This window comes from Bemisia tabaci, chromosome 1 (genome assembly GCF_918797505.1).
Source record: "Bemisia tabaci chromosome 1, PGI_BMITA_v3".
Taxonomy (NCBI): domain Eukaryota; kingdom Metazoa; phylum Arthropoda; class Insecta; order Hemiptera; family Aleyrodidae; genus Bemisia; species Bemisia tabaci.
The window spans coordinates 70,792,998-70,810,485 of NC_092793.1; the positions used below are offsets into that span (position 1 = coordinate 70,792,998).

Here is a 17,488-nt window from a genome sequence, read left to right on the forward strand (position 1 = left end):
AAATCGAAATTATACATTAAAGCGCTCCTCTACAGAATTGGAAAAAACTAAAAACATCAGCTTGCGTCATTTATACTGTGCAATGCAGCAAAGTCGCTAACTCATTTTTGCCAAAATTGTTAGTTAGGCGGTATTCTTCCTTAGCCGTAAATGAGTGGTTTTTGTATGCTCAATCGCTCTTGTGAATTGGGAATTAAATTTCATCGAATGATATACGCGAGAATTTGATCGAAGGCAGAGGGAAATCTCAAACTTGGATACAGTGACGGTGAACAGTCGGAAAAATCAGGCCTCTGAGAAAGGAAACTTCCGCATGTCATTAAAATCACTCATACTTAACTAGCGGCCAAATCAAACGATGAAACGTGAATTTTTCGCCAGGGAATTTCCATCCGACGACCCGACAAACCACGGATCATCCTGCCCGTGTTGAAATCCCCCCGAGGTAAGTCAAAGAAAATTGGCTGTGAAATTACGTAAAGGCGTCGGTTTCCCGGGAAAACTCCGAGCCTGGATCCGCGGCTGCGACGAAATTTATCGGGAAATTAAGTTGAGGTGAGCTCCGAGAGGTTGCGTAAAGCCTATTAGGATTTTCTGGTTTAATGATGATGCCGGCCGATTAAAATGCATGTAATAAAGTGAGGGTGGCGTCTAATTGTGGAAGGCTGTGCAGAAGCAACTAATCACCGGTGACTTATTGCTGACATGCTTCTCGCACGTTGGGAGCGGCATCCTGCATCCGCGCCAGTGGCGAAACGTGTATCGGACTATCGATATTTTCCCATTTGAACCACTGGTAAAGAATCGATTATTAAGGAGCCCGTTGCAAACAACCTGATGATCGAGCTTTTCCCATAGGTTTAAACAGCAGATCGATCGATTCATCGCAAATCACGACACGCCACTAATCAGTGGCGTGGCGTGAATTGCGATTTATCGATTGTTGTGCCATTTAAACCTATGGAAAAGGATCGATAAACAGAGTGTTTGCAGCGAACACCTTAATAATCGATTCTTTATCATAGGTTTAAATGGCATTACAATCGATACATCGCAATTCACGCCACGCCACTGCCACTAATCCGCGCCTCTAATTCAACGAGCCGGATAAACATAGTGCGCCTACCTAGTTGACTCTCGTGAAAATTGCTATCCAACTCTGACGTTCACCGCTACTGAGAACAGGGTGAAAAAGGCAAGGAAAATTTTTTAGTTTTGATCATGATATATACTATTCAGTAGCTGGGAAGCCAGCAGGTTGATTATTAAAATTTAATAGACAAATCAATAGACAATTTTTTAATAGACAAATCAATAGACAAACAAACAAAGGAAAAAAGGCGCGTTCAAGCCTCCGGAGATTTATTGCGAAATGTTAGAACATGTCAGCGGATTGGGACAAAAATTACAGAGTTAATCCTTCGAATCCTTTGACTAGTCCTTCGATTAGTCTACTAATCTATAATTGCGTTTAGGTCTACGAGAAAATATCGCAGAGATAGTGTCAGTCGTTCGAGACAAAAATAACTGCTCTTTCAATTAGTCTATTTTTCTGTATCTGCGTTGAAGTCTCTGAAGAAATGTCGCGAGATATTTGGATCAATCGTTTGGGTCTTGGGTTTGGGGGGCTGGGGTTGGGTTTGGGGAGACCAAAAGAGATCAGATTTCATCCACAAAGGAAGAAGGTGGAGACGAGAATCCACATACCCCCCCATCCCCCAATAGTTTACAAAACCTAAGATTTTTTGTCATCTGTCACAACCATAAAAAATGCACTGCGCACGCCCATAATGATAATTACCACACCGTAAAATTTTCTGATTTCAAACTGATTTTCGGCCGTTTTGGTGACTTAATTCGGAGGGAGTTTCAGACCCAAAGGTATGACCTTGACGCCCGTAGCTCGAAGGTAAACGATTAAAGTGGTCGGCAACTGTGCGACAGCGAAGACGTCTCGAGGCGCTCGAAATGAGGCTCAGAAGGACGTGTGCCACATACCTCATGACGTCCACCTTACGTATGGCTAGTTGCGTTCTAGTATCGCATCACGTAACCTATATTTGCTCCTTCGATTTTGATTCAGCATTCGAGAGGCGTCAATCGTCAAGTTCTCTCAGCGAGCGTGCGCCTCGGTTCCCTTGAACTTTGAGTGAGACGCCTCTCAAGAACTATCCTAGCTCAAACTTCGTTGCAACGAAACAGAGTGCGTTTATACAGAGAGTACACGATAAGGAAAAGTATCCAAAAGTACACAGTAAGGAAAAGTGGTATTGGTGTGGTAAGAGTAGCACAAAGTAACGCAAACATTCGGTTGGTTTTTCTTTCGGTTATTAATTGAAAAAATCCTGTTGTTGGATTGACATAACCTCTTGGTTGAAAGACCAACTGGGTGCGAATGGATAGAATCGAACCTGGATTTTTTAGTTGACTTACGGTGGCTACCCACAAACTGCAACCGAAAAATCAAACTGAATGTTGATTTAACCAAAAATTGTATTGGTTGGCTAAATTGTTAAGGATGATTTAACAGAGAGAAAATCTCCCCAAACTAACAAAAGGCATGGGAATTTTTAATTCTTGAGACACTGGATCTCGTGGAGGCTCCTGATATAAACAGAACGGAGGCAACACCGGGTGGGAGCGAATTGATTCTGTCCTTTGAGAATTATCACCCTCTGCACGTAGTCTTCTTTGAATTCCGTGATCTTGGTTACTCTTAAACAGTACTTGGGGCCCTGTGGCCAAACGGTAGCTTTGATTTAAAATAATCAGGAAGCCTCGGTACCTTTACTCGGACGTGCGACAAGAAAGTACTGAAGACTTAGCTACAAGGAGCTCGGTTTTTCAGCGCACTCTCCAATTGTATTGTAAAATTCTTTGCTTTGACATAATAGCAAGACAAAAAAAATTGTTGAGAAAAAATTTTGAGCTAGGATGTTTTTAAATTGTGAGTAAAATGCTCTGCGAGAAAAATTCAAGTCTTCTCGTAAAACACCACCACCACCACCAATACACGTGCTGACGTGTATTTGCGTGACGTATTGATGGTTCCCTCTTTGTACATCCGTAAATGATTCGAATAGTTTTACCGAAGTGTCGAGTCTGACGTTTGCTTCTCGCAAGGTTGCCAGGTTATACGATAAAAAGTGAATATTTCATAAGATTAATCTGCAAAAAGTGCTGATTTTTCAGCTTTATGTGGCAACGGTGGCTTCTCACAATCTGTAGATCAACACTAGTGAGCAAATGAAAAATAATCATTGGTTTATTAGCGTGAAAAATTGCACATATTTACCGACACACTACATATCATGCTTATTAACTTGATCGTTTTATGAACTAACACTGGGGTGACTTTGCCTTCTCGCTGCATAAAATAATACTCCAAACTCCATGATTATTCATCCGTGCGCTCGTTTTTAAGTAATCCCATAATGATGAGGAATGGTGGAAAATATTTACCCTCCATCACACAAGTATAAAAAAACAGGTGCTACAATTGATGAAATGTTAAAAGTCCATGCTAATTAAAAGTTCCATAATCAGAAAGTAGATTTATGAGGTGAATTCATCATCTGCAGTCTCATTGTTTGAAAAAGAAAATTTAGCAAAGCTTGAATTTAATTTTTCCTTAATAGCCTCGTGATGTTTTACGTGCAATGCACCGATGAATTTTGAAATCATCGATTATGTAAGGACTACAGATTGGCGACTGCTTCTAAGACAGCGTCTCCCACATGAAGCGGTTTGTTTACTAGGCGGTCAAGAAGAAAGGATCTTTCTAACCTCTAAACATGAAATAATAAGGGTTTTTACGGAGGGTTTTAAAATAAAGTATTAAACTATGAAAATTCCATCTTCAGCTCACTTTAAGGATGCCTACCTTCAACAGCTAAGCACAAATTTCCAAAAAGTTCGCTCTACAGACGAACATTTCAAAAGAGTAAAACCATCAGAACCAATGAAACCACTGATGTATTTTCACCATCATGACTTTTACTCTCGGTGGGATACAAAATTTTCTATTGACGGAGAGTGGAATCATCCGATTTATGGTGGGAAATTATTGAAATACCTTATTCTGAGAAAGCTCTATGAACGGGCTCCGATAAAAGAGGAGGTGCGTGGGCAAAATCGGGCTCATTCATTGGAGACTCAAACGCCAGAGTAAGAAGAAAGAGACCACCAAATCAATTGACCACCGTCCAGGTGGGAGCGAGTGCGTTGTATGGGTATGAGCAGCGGAACGAATACCCATTCGCACATGTTGAATTGCGATTTCCACGCTCATGTCCAACATCTCCATTGGACGCGCTCTCCTCATTGTTAGATTCGACCACCAATCAAACTTCACTTCGCTGATAAGTAACAGATCCTCACAACCATTCAGATACAGTTGTACAGTGTAAATCCTCTCTCTATCCCTTTGATTAATCCCGGGGCCCAAAGTGTCCGGCATTTTTGCCTGAAAGTTGCACCGATTATAGGCGGATCTAGTGGGAACGTATGCCCCCCCCCCCCGTTTGTCTCAAGAATAGGATGAAGAAAAAGGGGAGAAAGAAGATAGGAGGAAGCAGTTGAAAAAGAAGGAAGGAACAAAGGAAAAAGAAGGAAAGGCACTTAAATTTGAAAATTATTCTTATCGGAATTTACTCAAACTGCATATTAGATGCTTAAAATTTCGAAAATTTTTGGGGGACCCCTTACCACCCCCCCCCCCCCGTTCAAAGTTTCTGGATCCGGGTGAGGCACTGGTTTTTTTTTTATTCAAACGTTAAAATCAGCGAAATTTTTAAAAAAATTACATTCACATCCATGTAAAATATTCAACTTCAAAATGGATTTACGTTCATTTGCCTGGAAAACGAAAAATATTGGATTTTTAAAAGCTCGAAATCGAAAAGCCCAAATGTGATGGTATCTGTTTTTCTCCATGCCCGAAGGTCGTTTGGGAAACATTCACCGGAGCGTATTGCATGACATTCAAGAGCACGCGGCGCCGGTTCCGCAGTATCTAAGTTCAGGCATGAAATTGCAACAGCTCGCGTTTGAGCAATCGAAAATTAAGTCGTAAACCAGGAGCGGGGCGGGGGGAGGGGGTAGTGGGGCGGGGGACCCGATTAGTCCATCAAAGAAAGTGCCTTCCCGCAACCGGTGTGGAATGGTGCTGTGCCGACCGAGTGGACGACGCCGACGCCGCGACGCTCGGAAGATTCAGAGTATGAATCCTGTCACCCCGCCAGGGCACCAGAGAGCATCGCCGAACACGGTTCTGGCTGGGCAAGAGCCATTGCACTGGAAACGATCTGACAACCTCGTATCCCGACCACGTATTTTACCTCTTGCACTGTCATTACACATCGAGCACGTTAATTTAAGTCAAATGCACTCTCGATCATTGTCTTACATGCGAGTGCCGTATTTTGCTTCTCTTATAATCCGCCTCAAAGATTTATCCGGCCGATTCTTATCGTTTTCCCGAATGCTCGGCTCTTACTTGAACTGCAGTTTGTAATGAGGAATTACTATTTTTGGCTCATTCTAAGAGCAACTTGCATGCCATCAGTTTTTTTTTATGCAGATAGGGGCTTTCAGAATTGAGCCACAAATAGTAGATCCTAGCTGGAAATTTAGTCCCATTCATCGTTTCCTCACGAAAGAACGTAAATACATTTCAATGTTGCCAAATTTCCCCTCAAATTTTTCGTTTTTACAAGAAAAATCTTGAGCACTTCATACTAGAAATTTTACTGATTTTTCTTCTGATCTAACTCAAAAATGAGAAAAATTTTGGCCAAAAATTGCACAGGTAAATGCCTGGACGTATTTCGGCCAATCGGAACCATGTGCATTAAGACATGAGCCCTGAGACCCATAAGAATATATGCATAACAGGGCTCTTGTCATAATGCACATACTTCTGTTTAGCAGAATTGGGTCCGATTGTTCGAGTTAATTTTACAACCGTTGAATGAAGTTACATGGAGCTCTGGCAGGATCGATATCAGTGGCGGTTGGGTGTCGCAGAGCATATACAGAAGCACTATAAGAGCGACTTATTAGTAGTAGTAGTAATAGTAGTAGTGAATGTAGTTACGTTCCTTCGTCCCAGAAACGACGACTTGTGGTGTTAATTCCTGCATTAACTAGTTGACTGAAGTCGATTGCTAGAATTTCGTGTTAGTCGATTGGACAAGGCAAGAATGAGGTGAAAGGGAAAGATGTGATTGATCGACTTTTTGCGTCCTCTTCTTTATCGTGCCTACATGATTGGGATCAACGTCCGACTGAGGGCAGCTCTTGAGTTGCCGATATAGCTTGAAGTCGATCTCAACCGACACAAAGTACTGTATAAAAAGGTGACGATGCCGACCAATCGCGCAGCTAAATTTTACTTTATACTTGTCGTGTATAAAGTCTACGGACACAATATTTCGATGATCCAGCCGGCAGTTAATGAGGACTGGCCATGGTATTAAACGAAACACTCAGTTACATGTTTCCTATTTAAAATTCTACTTCGGAAGTAATTTGCACAAGGGGAAGTTCAGAAATCTACTATCGAGGAAGATGTTAGCTTTTATGATTAAAGTTAGTTCAATGATGGAAAACCTGCAACGACTTCATTTGCTCATTTTTATCTTGGAGGTAGATTTCCTAACTTAACGCGAATTGCTTTCAAGGGGACATTTGTTGAGCTGAAGTCATAGGTTTCTTCAATCTTAAACTTTAGGGTTACTATTAAACTTCAGCCATAATGCATATTTTCTTTACACAAAGACCTCAGTTCAAATCAACGTCTTAAAGCTGCCAACGAAAGTTCATGCTTTTTTGAAAGAGCATATCAGCAAATCCCGGCGGGAGAGGGGGAAGAATTTTCCTTGTGCAGACAACCAAATTTAGTGAAACTTCCAATTACACAAATAGGGCATCACGTCACTCATAATCGCTCTAAATCAATCAATGATACGTAAAATGTAACATTAACATGAAAGTCTAATGAATCTACAGCTGATTTATCATGTGGAACTTATCGGACGTTCCGAACACTTGGTTCGAGTTTCGCAGAGACGCACCAAGTCACATCAAGCAGTGGCGTGGTGTGCTTTGCGATGTATTGATTGATCTGCCATTTAAACCCATGGAAAAGGATCGATATCAATTCTTTATAATGCTTCAAATGGGGAAATATCAATGAACTATCATTCACGCCCCACTACTGGCATCAAGTTAGAACCAAGAAAAAGAGTGTTGAAGTTTAATTTCTCCATAGTACTCAAAGATAAGGACAAACTTTAACGACGATTTTCAAGCTCAAAATATTTTTCCCCAGAGTTGAATTTGTGACAGGAGCAAAATAATGACTGCCTAGTTGGATATATAACTACTTCCATTCCATCCTCTTTCCAAAATACAACTTAGTACGTTTCTGTTGCACGCTGTCCAGTTTTAGCACCCACCTTTCAACATGGTGAAAAACCTCAGAATGGAGAATTTGCGGGTGTCTGAAATTTTTGTAAATTCCATGTTTAAAAAGAAACTGCGTAGAAAACCGAACAAGAGGATATCCTTGGTTTCTAAATTGAACAAATGGCCGAGAAAATATGACTGAATAACCGAATTTGCCAAAATACATGTGTTTAAATGTATAATGCCGCCAAATGACGTCACAAGGCGGCACAATTTCTCACTTTAAAATCTATTTTTCTCCGATTTCCCATATCAGAAATTTTTTTTGAAAAATACTGCCAACTCAGCTTACTAAGTACTCTTAGATGAAACAATAAAATTTTTGCGTGAAAATTCCCCATTTTTGCAAAAATTCCATTAAGAAGAAATAAATAAATGGGATAAAGCAAGAATACGACGTTTAGCCGACTTAATGAACAAGGAATTTAAAGAAACTCGGCGAATAGAGCCGTGAGTGGTATCTAAATTTTGTTGCACAGCTTTTCAGCCTAGATTTAACTCCTGACACACTACGTCCACGATTTTATTGCCCGGTGAAATGAGGCTCATGTTTTTTTAAGGAATCTGACCTACCGAAAAGTGATACCGAAAGTGAGATTTTAGCACGGCGTGCCCATGCTGTAATTAAAGCGGAGAAGGAGCGAAAAAAATATGCTCGGTGCATGAGCGTGATGTGTGTTGTCAGCTGTGTCTGTTTGATGAATTAGCCAACGATTCGTAATTACTGGCCAGTGAACACTACAGTGAGAGAGAGAGATAGGGAGAAACGTGCCAGTTGCCTCACTCTTCTGCCTCTGACCCAACTGCCTCACCAGGCCCAGCTACAAATCTGCCGTCGTGCTTTGATACCCGTGCCAACTTTTGCTCGATATCCTCAATTTTAGCGAAATTTGCATTTTCGTATAATTTCTTCAAAGCCAGCAACGTATGAACAACGTTTTTAAGCGCGACCGATACCTAAGCTAATGATTAACTGAAAGGGCTGAACGGGTGTCTATTGATTAAATCGTCGCTTGGCTGTCAAAAAAGCGTAACTACAGATCGAGATGAGCCAAGGAATGCATTGAGCTGTATGGACTACAAGGTCCATCGTGAAGTGAAGTTACGCCTCTATGACAGGTGAGCGACGAAATAACGTTTACTATCATTCCTCAGTATTTTGTCACGAAATACATGAAGTTTAAAGAAATAAACTACTTCATAAAGGGAAATCTGAATCAGATTCATACGAATATAGAAACATGTACGTAAAAGAGTAGCATTTTTGTTTAAAAAAAAAAAATAAATTAAAAAAATTAAAAAATAAATGATAATTCTTTCATGATTTTTGTTTTGGAATGAAACAAGTAGGTTTACAACATCATTGTTGAGGACAACGTTTTCGGTAAGATAACATAGAGTCTCTTTATACCCAGAGTTAAGACAACTCGATTATCAGCTGACTGGCAGCCGGCCTTGTCTGGCCATGGAGGCCGAAACGAGTGCACCCAAACGAACGATATTGAGGGATAAGGATCAGGAATCCTGCGATGTCTGTCACACAAAAACAACAACATCAACTAATTGATCAATTAAAAAGAAAATGAGATTGGTTTGTGAATAGTTTCTTAATCTATTTTCATTTTGGACCGATGGAAATAACAATTTACTCTTGATAAACCACAATTAGGTAATATTTTCATTATTCTTGTTCACATTCGAGGTACCGCCATCTTGGTGCACTCGTTTCGGCCTCCATGAGCGAGAACCAATCAGAATTGGATTTTTTTTTAGGCCACTTTCAGCCCAACCAAAAGTGAGTTGTCTTAACTCTGGGTATAAAGGGACTCTAAGATAACATCGTATTCCCTCTCTCCTTTATCTCATCAGCCATTATGATGAGATTCTTTTAAAATGCTTGATATGTTTGGTAAAAAAGAAAATTAGAAGCGAAAAATAAAAAATCGCCAGAAACACCGTTGGAGACTTGAACGCAAGGGTAGAAAAGTGTCAAAAATTGTCATCATTCGAAAATTCTTTGTGGCTGATTCTAATTGAGTGGTTTTGTGTTATAAAAATTACCAAAAGGTATGTTTTATCGAACCTACGCGGAGTAGCTTCCAAAAGACGCTTTCTGGATCACATTTTAAAATGTAAAAGAGATGATAATGACTGCAAACGTTACCAAGATCAGCTAGTGGATCTCTGGAACGAATGCACCACCAGACAAAGTACGAACTACGAATCTAAGCATTCCAATAGATGTTCCCTCATCACAATTTCGCGTAGATCTCGATTTGTACAACAAAAATTACTGAAATTATCTCCTAATGAAGACAGTAACGCGTACCAATGTATCTATTCAAACTTCTCGCTCGTAGAAAAAATAATCATCTTATTGAGTTAAGTCGCACACTAAACGTTACCGTGACAGTTCGTCGCTTGCCTGACATAAGGGCGTAACTACACATTAAGATGAGCCCGCAAAATCATTGAATTGTACGGAGAACAGGGCTCATTGCAGAGTGTAGTTACCCCCTTATGTCAGGTAGGCGACGAGTTATTGCATTGTGAGAATACGCCAACCTCTGGATTGATGCCGCGGCTCAGCTGTTGCACGTTGCTCTCGCTTTGAATGACACAGGGTAGGAAAGGGACACCGTTCATTAAGGGACCTGCCAAATCGTCGTAGTGCTCAATTTTTTCAAGGAGACTATTCTTATCCTTGGGAGCGGGAAATTCAAATTTTTCACAACCAATGCTAAGTAAAAATATTATTACCATAGTTCAAAATGAATATCGGTGATTTTTTATGCGCAAGTCGTGTTGCACGTGACATTTTGATGAGAACACATAAAGGATACACGCTTAAATTTCCGTCAATCTCCGATCAAAATGATGACACCATTGGATCGAAAATTGATGGAAATTTGGACGTGTATCCAGGCCTTAAATCAGAACCTTTTAATTCGTGTCTTGCCTAGTGGTCCATTGAAAATTATTTTCTGCGATTGGCAGCTCTGCTGAGATCTCCGCAACATTGTGCACGCACTACCACTTATCCGTAATTGCTAATGATCCTATACCCGCTGATCAACATGTCTCGCTATTGATCCAGTTAGCAGTGTCCGTGCTTTGATGCTTGTTTAACCTACAAGTTATTCACTCGGCTCAAACATTAAGGCAATTATCTCATCGGAGCTTTACTAATCCTTTCGCTGCCGGTATTCCATGAGCCGCTCGAAAATAAAAGCATGCGTCCGCCGCGGCGCTCGAAGAAATTGAGGTATTTGATTATGTAATAGGATTGGTGGGTCAAGGACGTTGAAGACCGCCCGCGGCCGTCGTTGGAACCGTCTCGATGCCTTACAGTCATGACGGGTCAATCATGATCGCTCTTTTGCGAATCTTGCACTTCAAGAGACCACTGATCTTCAAGCCTATTCTGCCGTGCTAAGGAAGAACGCCGTATGAATATTCGAGAGTTGCAAAATTTCCTTCGATAACATGTTTATTTTTGAGGCGAGTTGTGAATATTTCTCTTTCAAATTTTCAGGAACTTTAGGTGAAATTGAGAACAAAATCATATAAAAAATTGGAAGGAAAACATGCATATATTAACCGGGAAATTCGTGTTTTATCAAAGGATATTTGGCAACGCCTGAAGGCTCATACGGCGTTCTTCCTTAGCACGGCAATAAAAGGTAATATACCTTTAGAGGATATGTTTTTCTGGCTTTTTTTTTATTTATTTTTTTTGACACAGTATGTGGTTTTTTCCCCTTCCTAATATGGTTACGAAAATGCCCTTGTTCATTAAATTTACGAGGCATCCCATGAAAACCTTCAAATTAAATCGAAGTCTAGAGTAAAATCCCTAAGGAGCGGAATTATTGAGTCCTACTTCAGATTTTTACCTGAGGGACAAAATTCTGTTTTTCTGCGGACCGGTTTTGGTAATGAAAACGGAAAATAAAAAGGGTAAAACAGTAAAATAATGGAGCCAAAAAACTATTCACCGCATTTTTAACCCCTTAAACTCCCAATTTGACATCCAATCATAGCGTGAACTGTGTGCAGGCCTCAAAATTTGCTGTCAACTCTATAGATCGACGCACGGAAAAAAATGTTGGTGATTACTAGATTTCTGACTATAAATGAACCCCAGGATATGTAATAACCAGCACAAGCTTTCCGTTAGTGCTTATCGTGCACTAGGTTACGTTTCCCAACCACGTGATCAGCACTGTAAAGAATTCACCACTAGCTACTATATTTCTCGGGGATCATATGGAACGAGGAATCAGACAACCTCTAACATTCTTTCTATACATGTAATGAAAATTATTTTCAGGACTTTTTACGTAAGGCTCCTCTTCCAGTGGAAAATATTCGTGGAAACTCTTGAGTAACAGCGTTATTTTTTTGTTTTTCTTCAAACAAAACGAAGAAACTAAAAATCAATTAAGGAAGGTTCGGAAAGTAACGATCAAGATGCATTTTCTCGACTTTCGACATTAATGTAGTTTAAGCACCTTCAACTACGTCGTTTTTCTTAAGAAAGAACGTAACTCCATTTCAATGTTGTCAAATTTCCCCGCGTAAATGGCACTTCAACCGAGAGAATTTTGGGAATTTCCAATTGATAATTTCTTTGATTTTTCTTCCGATCTCGTGCAAAAAACAGACACATTTTCCACAAAAATTGCGCAGGTACGTTCTTGTAAAACATTAAATTGTTTGAGTCAATTTTAGAACCGTCGAATGGAGTTAGATTCGTTCGTCTAGGAAACGACGGTTTGTCTAAAATGGAATTATCCTTTTTTCATCAAGTCTGGCAAGCAAGCAGACGACTAATGATGGATGCAGGGCTGTGCCGCAAAATTAAGGATACCGGTTTCGCAAAATATTGAACTTCAGTCGATCCGCGTAGGATAAAGATGACCCAGTTTGGTGTCTGCGAGGAAAATAAATAAAACACCTCGCGGCGATTAATTGTCAGGAGTGCTACGACGAACGATTTTAACTAGCGTTATGCCCCGAGTCAGCGGTTTATAAAAAACCTGTTTAGCGGTAATAAATTACTCATCTCGGTGAAACGAAAAGTGTTTTAACGAAACTATCACGCCTATTGCAACAGTTAGATAATTCGTGTAACTTTTCCTTCAACGCTCACTCTTTCCTCTCTCGATGATGTTACATTACAGACTCCATTTTATTCCTGTTTCCTTTCATTTTTTTATCGTAACGAAAGAGGATGTATTGCGGAGACTTGAGGATGAAACCGCATCAAATTTATATTCCGTTCAAGAAATTTAACCTACCTCTCCTCACGTTAATTACTGTTCAACCCATCTAATCGTGTAACCTTTCTATTAGTATGTTCATCAATAATGTATTTATTCCATTACACTCTCCATTACAAAAATGTCTACCATAAATATATCCTCATCAAGTGTCAAGTCTTCATTTCCATTTCTTTACTCACTAGAATCCACCCTTGTAGCATTCACAGTCATAGATCCCGGTTTAAAACGTTTAGACGTGCTCCTGTCTATTGTAAAATGAAAAGGTCATATTTTTAAGTTTTTTAAGATAAGTCTCTGCCTGTTTGCATTGCTAAATGAATTTCATGAAAAATCCTTCCGCCTCGTTAAGTTCGATGGTCTCAGAATTTATTTCCTCTGCCAAAACAGACCATCTTAAATAAGACTGCATTTGTTGATTTAAAAAAATGTCCGTTCGAAGTAGTAATACTTGCAATAAAAAAAATAAAAATAAAAAAAAAACACCTGCATTTGACTACAATATAATTTAATCAAAAAATTACGCAGTAAATCAAATAATTTGTGCTATCTTTTTTCATGAATATAGGGGGACAAATTTCAGAATAAATAAAAAAAATGTGTGTAAAAAAGACGAAAGGAAAAAATCGGAAAAATGCTTCTTCACTTCATGCTGTGTATGTTTCAATTTTCTACAGAGAAACTTAACCCCAATCCGTGATAAATTTTCAGTCAGTCAATGGTATTTTTCAATATGGACACTGAAAAACTTTTGAACTCAATATTTTGTCTAGTCTAATGAAAAGTATTTTAGGAATAATCATATTTTGTCTCGTCATCGTGCGTCTAGTCTTTGTCGTTTGCCTGTTCGTGTAATTCATACCAACCCCATAAAAACTAAAAAAAATCAACTTTAAAATGTACTCACGTGGAGTTGGGATTCCAACACGACTCCGTGTGATTCATTTTGAATGGTTTGGTATAACACAGTAAGAGGATTAAACACTGGAATTTAATATTCAACAACGAAAAACGCACAAGAGACGCCGGAATCGTTATCACGCCCGAGAATCCGAAACCCGATCACTGCACTGAATCTACCGATCACCAAACAAGTCCACTTCACCAGCGTAAACTTTGGTGAGAGACAAAAGACGGGTTTGAAATCCTCTCTCACCCGGCCGAAAAAAGGTGAGCCAATCTTTAAGCACGGATCTTTACACGACTATATTATCATATTGTTTGAAGGATCGAATGAGCTGACGGCAGGATTCTCAGCTGAAAGCAGGCGAGAGGCTGAAAGCTTTCTTCTTGGCACTATGCGTGGTGTTTTGGCGTCTTTTCATGTTGGAAGAATTTTCACTGCACTTCGCGATTGGAACTGCGGAGCTGGAAGAGTTCGGACGGCCGAAGGAGCGGAGACTATCTCGGCTGGAAGCAAAGTCGGTTGTAAATCTCTGGGTCCCAGGTGTGGAGGAGCGATATTGTTCGATTGATACGCCTCGTTTGAGTGGCTGTAACCAAATATTCATTTGCGTCCAGGCTATGATATGAGTAAGGCAGGTAAGTCGGAGTTGAGATTTCTCGGCTGTGTATACACATTTAGAAGGGGCAGCGGCGGCGTTGGAGCGGAGCGGTGGGGCGGTGGGGCGCGCTCAGAGGTGAGCCATCCGCCGCTCTGGCTGCAGCGTGGAGGGGACACCTGGGTCAGCACAGCGCCGGCCGTGGCTGCAACCACCCGAACGCCACTGTCAGTTCAAGTTCTGACCCAGTACCAGATTCTCCTCGTCGCGCTCTTCACCGGCTTCCACGACCAGCATTTCAACTTTGCCGTATTATTCGTTCGCAAAGTGAATCGATTCGCAGCGAATAACGAACAAATACTGACAGGGATCGGAAAATTTGTTTTGTCGAATGTTGTCATATTAATATTATGAGACCAACAGACAGGTATCAATGTTTTCGTGCTGTTGTAGGCATGGAAATGCCAACACGTGGTAGCCGCTAACTCTGTAATTTGTTTTTCTTCTTTTGTCGAGAAGGATTTTCTTCCGTTCTAGGTATCAGAGGCAGCACTTCATTAGTTTGAAAAATCGAGGATAAGTTTCATATAAAGAAAAGAGGAAGTTGGAAGCTATATTTTATACGGTTTTTAAATTTTACCATAATTTACCATACTTTTTTTAAATTTGACACACATTTGGGATTAGAAGAGGTATTAAAATTGGCATTTTGGACAGGGGTACCATTTGAGGGGGTGGGGAGGGAGGGGCAGGCCAGGCATTCGCCCGGCCCCGCGCTTTTGAGTCGGGCCTGAGAGAACTAGGAGTACATGCATCGCAAGAGTATGGATAGCTTGCCTCATGGAGCTCTGAAGGCCCAAAAGGACAGACAAACTTCGAGGATGTTCTTAAATGAGCATTCTTCCGCAAAAATGAGTAAATTCATGAAAAAAATAAGTAGTATATACGTACTTTACAAACGACGCCTCGTAACAATTACAATAATGAATCATTTTAGATATCATGAATTCATAGGTTGGCTGCCTTCTGGGTCCTAACTTTATTCACGGAGGAATTAGTGGGAGCCTAATGGATTTCCGGAGTTTCGCATACTCTTAGTGTAGATACTCTAGTTTGCTCTACTTGCCGTTTCCAGGGTGAAAAGCTGAGCAGGAAAAAAGCGTGTCACTTTTTTGCCCGGCCCTGCAATAACCTGAAATGGCTCCCCTGATTTTGGACACAAATGATTGCAAAAATGATCACCAATTCATTTGCGCGTGTAATTAGGAAAATTCCTATCTCCTGAAGGCAGATCTGGTTGAGGTTACTTCCAGGTGGCCGTCTTTGAAAAAGCACATGCCATCCCCTCGCTGGCTACCTGTTCCGGCCTGTGAGCCGGCGAATAGCGAAAGCACGGAATCGTTTTGCAATGAACCTATAACCGAGTAATTGATGATCTCATTTGGTGATGACTTAAAAGTACGAAAAGCTGAACGCCTGCCCTCCCTAGTACTGACCGAAAAGGAACCACCTGACATTCTCTTCTCTTTGTCGGTACTTTTCTTTTGCTTTTGTCATTCACGCTTAGGAGTTCCCTTCAATGCTCAATATGAACCGATTGAGCCTCCGCCAAAAAATGAATATTCCACCTTATTACATCACTAAAAAGTACCACGTAATCCCAACCATACTCCTGATTGATTTTGATGCCATATATCGACGGTGAAACTACCAAACCACGTATCTCGTTTGCGGTGTTTAAAAATCTACGCTCACATTTTATTTTTTTGAAGGAGACCAAATCAATATCATTCCTTGAAATTTTCACGGAATTTTCTCCGCACAAAGAGGGAAAATCACAGAAATTTTCAAGACCGGATGTTAAGTAGTTTTTCATTTAAAAAATGAAGTATGACAGGAAGTCTGCGACGTCGCAAACCGAGATACGTGGTTTGGTAGTTTCACCGTCGATATATCAGAGGTTGCATTGGCCAGAGGTATGGTTGATTCAACCACACTTTCGACGGACTCAACCGTACCTCTCGCTGGTACAACTGCTCTTATATCTGGCGCCAAAAACAGCTAGGAGCATAGCTGGGATTGTCATACTTTTTTTCAGTGATGGGAGCCTCATTTTACCATCTTACATACCTTCCTATCTATGGAAAGTCTATTGACAATGGCTTACACGGAAAAAAAAGCACGAGGTTGTTGGATGATATGGACATCTCCATTTAATTGTGGTAGTACCCCGGTTAATTATGGTAGCACCCCAATTAATTATGGTGGTACCCCAACCAATAAATTAGGTAACTAACCCAAATGTTGCGGTACTACCCTAATTTGAGTTGCGGTACTACCCTAATTTGAGTTGCGGTACTAATAAAATTAATTAGAAATGTCCATATCATATCATCCAACAAATTTGGGTAGTAAGTACCACAACTTTAGGGGATAACCCCTGACACTTTTTTATCCGTGTACACAGTGTATATTCACAAGTCCAGTCCATTTGCCACGTGCACGGCTATATCGACGGTGAAACTACCAAACCACGTGTATTGGCTTACGACGTTACAGACTTCATGTCATACTGTATTCTTTAAGTGAAAAGACACTCAACATAAATTCCTGAAAACTTCCGTCTTCTCCAAGCGAAGATTATTCTGTGTAAACCTCAAGGAATTATATTAATTTATTCTCCTTTAAAAAAATTACATGGGACCGGAGATCTTTAAACATCAAAAATATGATACGTAGTATGATAGTTTTTTTCGTCCATAAGTAAATGCCTTTTAACAGAGCACGCATTTGTTTATTCTGTTGAGGATATGTCTTCGTCGTTAAATCTAGTGCAAACCAATGGTGCAGTTAAGTTTTCCATAAAAATGAAGAGAAATTGATGAAAAGGAAAGCTTTTTTTATGAGTTGATGAAAGAATATTTCAGGAGTTTAAATCACTACACGAGTCGTTGAATATGTAAACTTTAAGTTTTTTTTAAAAAAATTTACAAAAATGTAAAAACTTTTAAAACAAACTCAAAACCACTCACTTGCATAAAATTTTTTAATTTTTGAAGCGGACGCGTTTCGGAGGTGTCCCGAACTCCGTCCTTAGCGCGACGAAAAATTAAAAATTGTATGCAAGTGAGTGATTTTAAGTTTGTTTTAAAAGTTTTTAAATTTTTTTAAATTTTTTTTAAAATTTTAAATTTTACTTATAAGCTTTTTTCATTTGCAAAATGAGACCGA

At 40.0% G+C, this 17,488-nt stretch overlaps 1 protein-coding gene across 4 annotated transcripts in view; it reads right to left on the reverse strand.

Annotated features, from left to right (window-relative positions):
* The window catches only part of LOC109033208 (very long chain fatty acid elongase 7), a 66,825-nt gene extending 52,254 nt beyond the window's left edge, over window positions 1-14,571 (reverse strand). For 2 of the 4 annotated variants that reach the window (XM_019045726.2, XM_019045725.2), the window contains exon 1: window positions 13,663-14,571. In XM_019045726.2, the coding sequence (XP_018901271.2) occupies window positions 13,663-13,700 (38 nt within the window). In that variant the 5' untranslated portion in view covers window positions 13,701-14,571. The remainder of the gene's footprint in view (window positions 1-13,662) is intronic. The other 2 variants (XM_019045724.2, XM_019045723.2) reach the window with 1 other exon arrangement.
* Window positions 14,572-17,488: the final 2,917 nt, after the last annotated feature.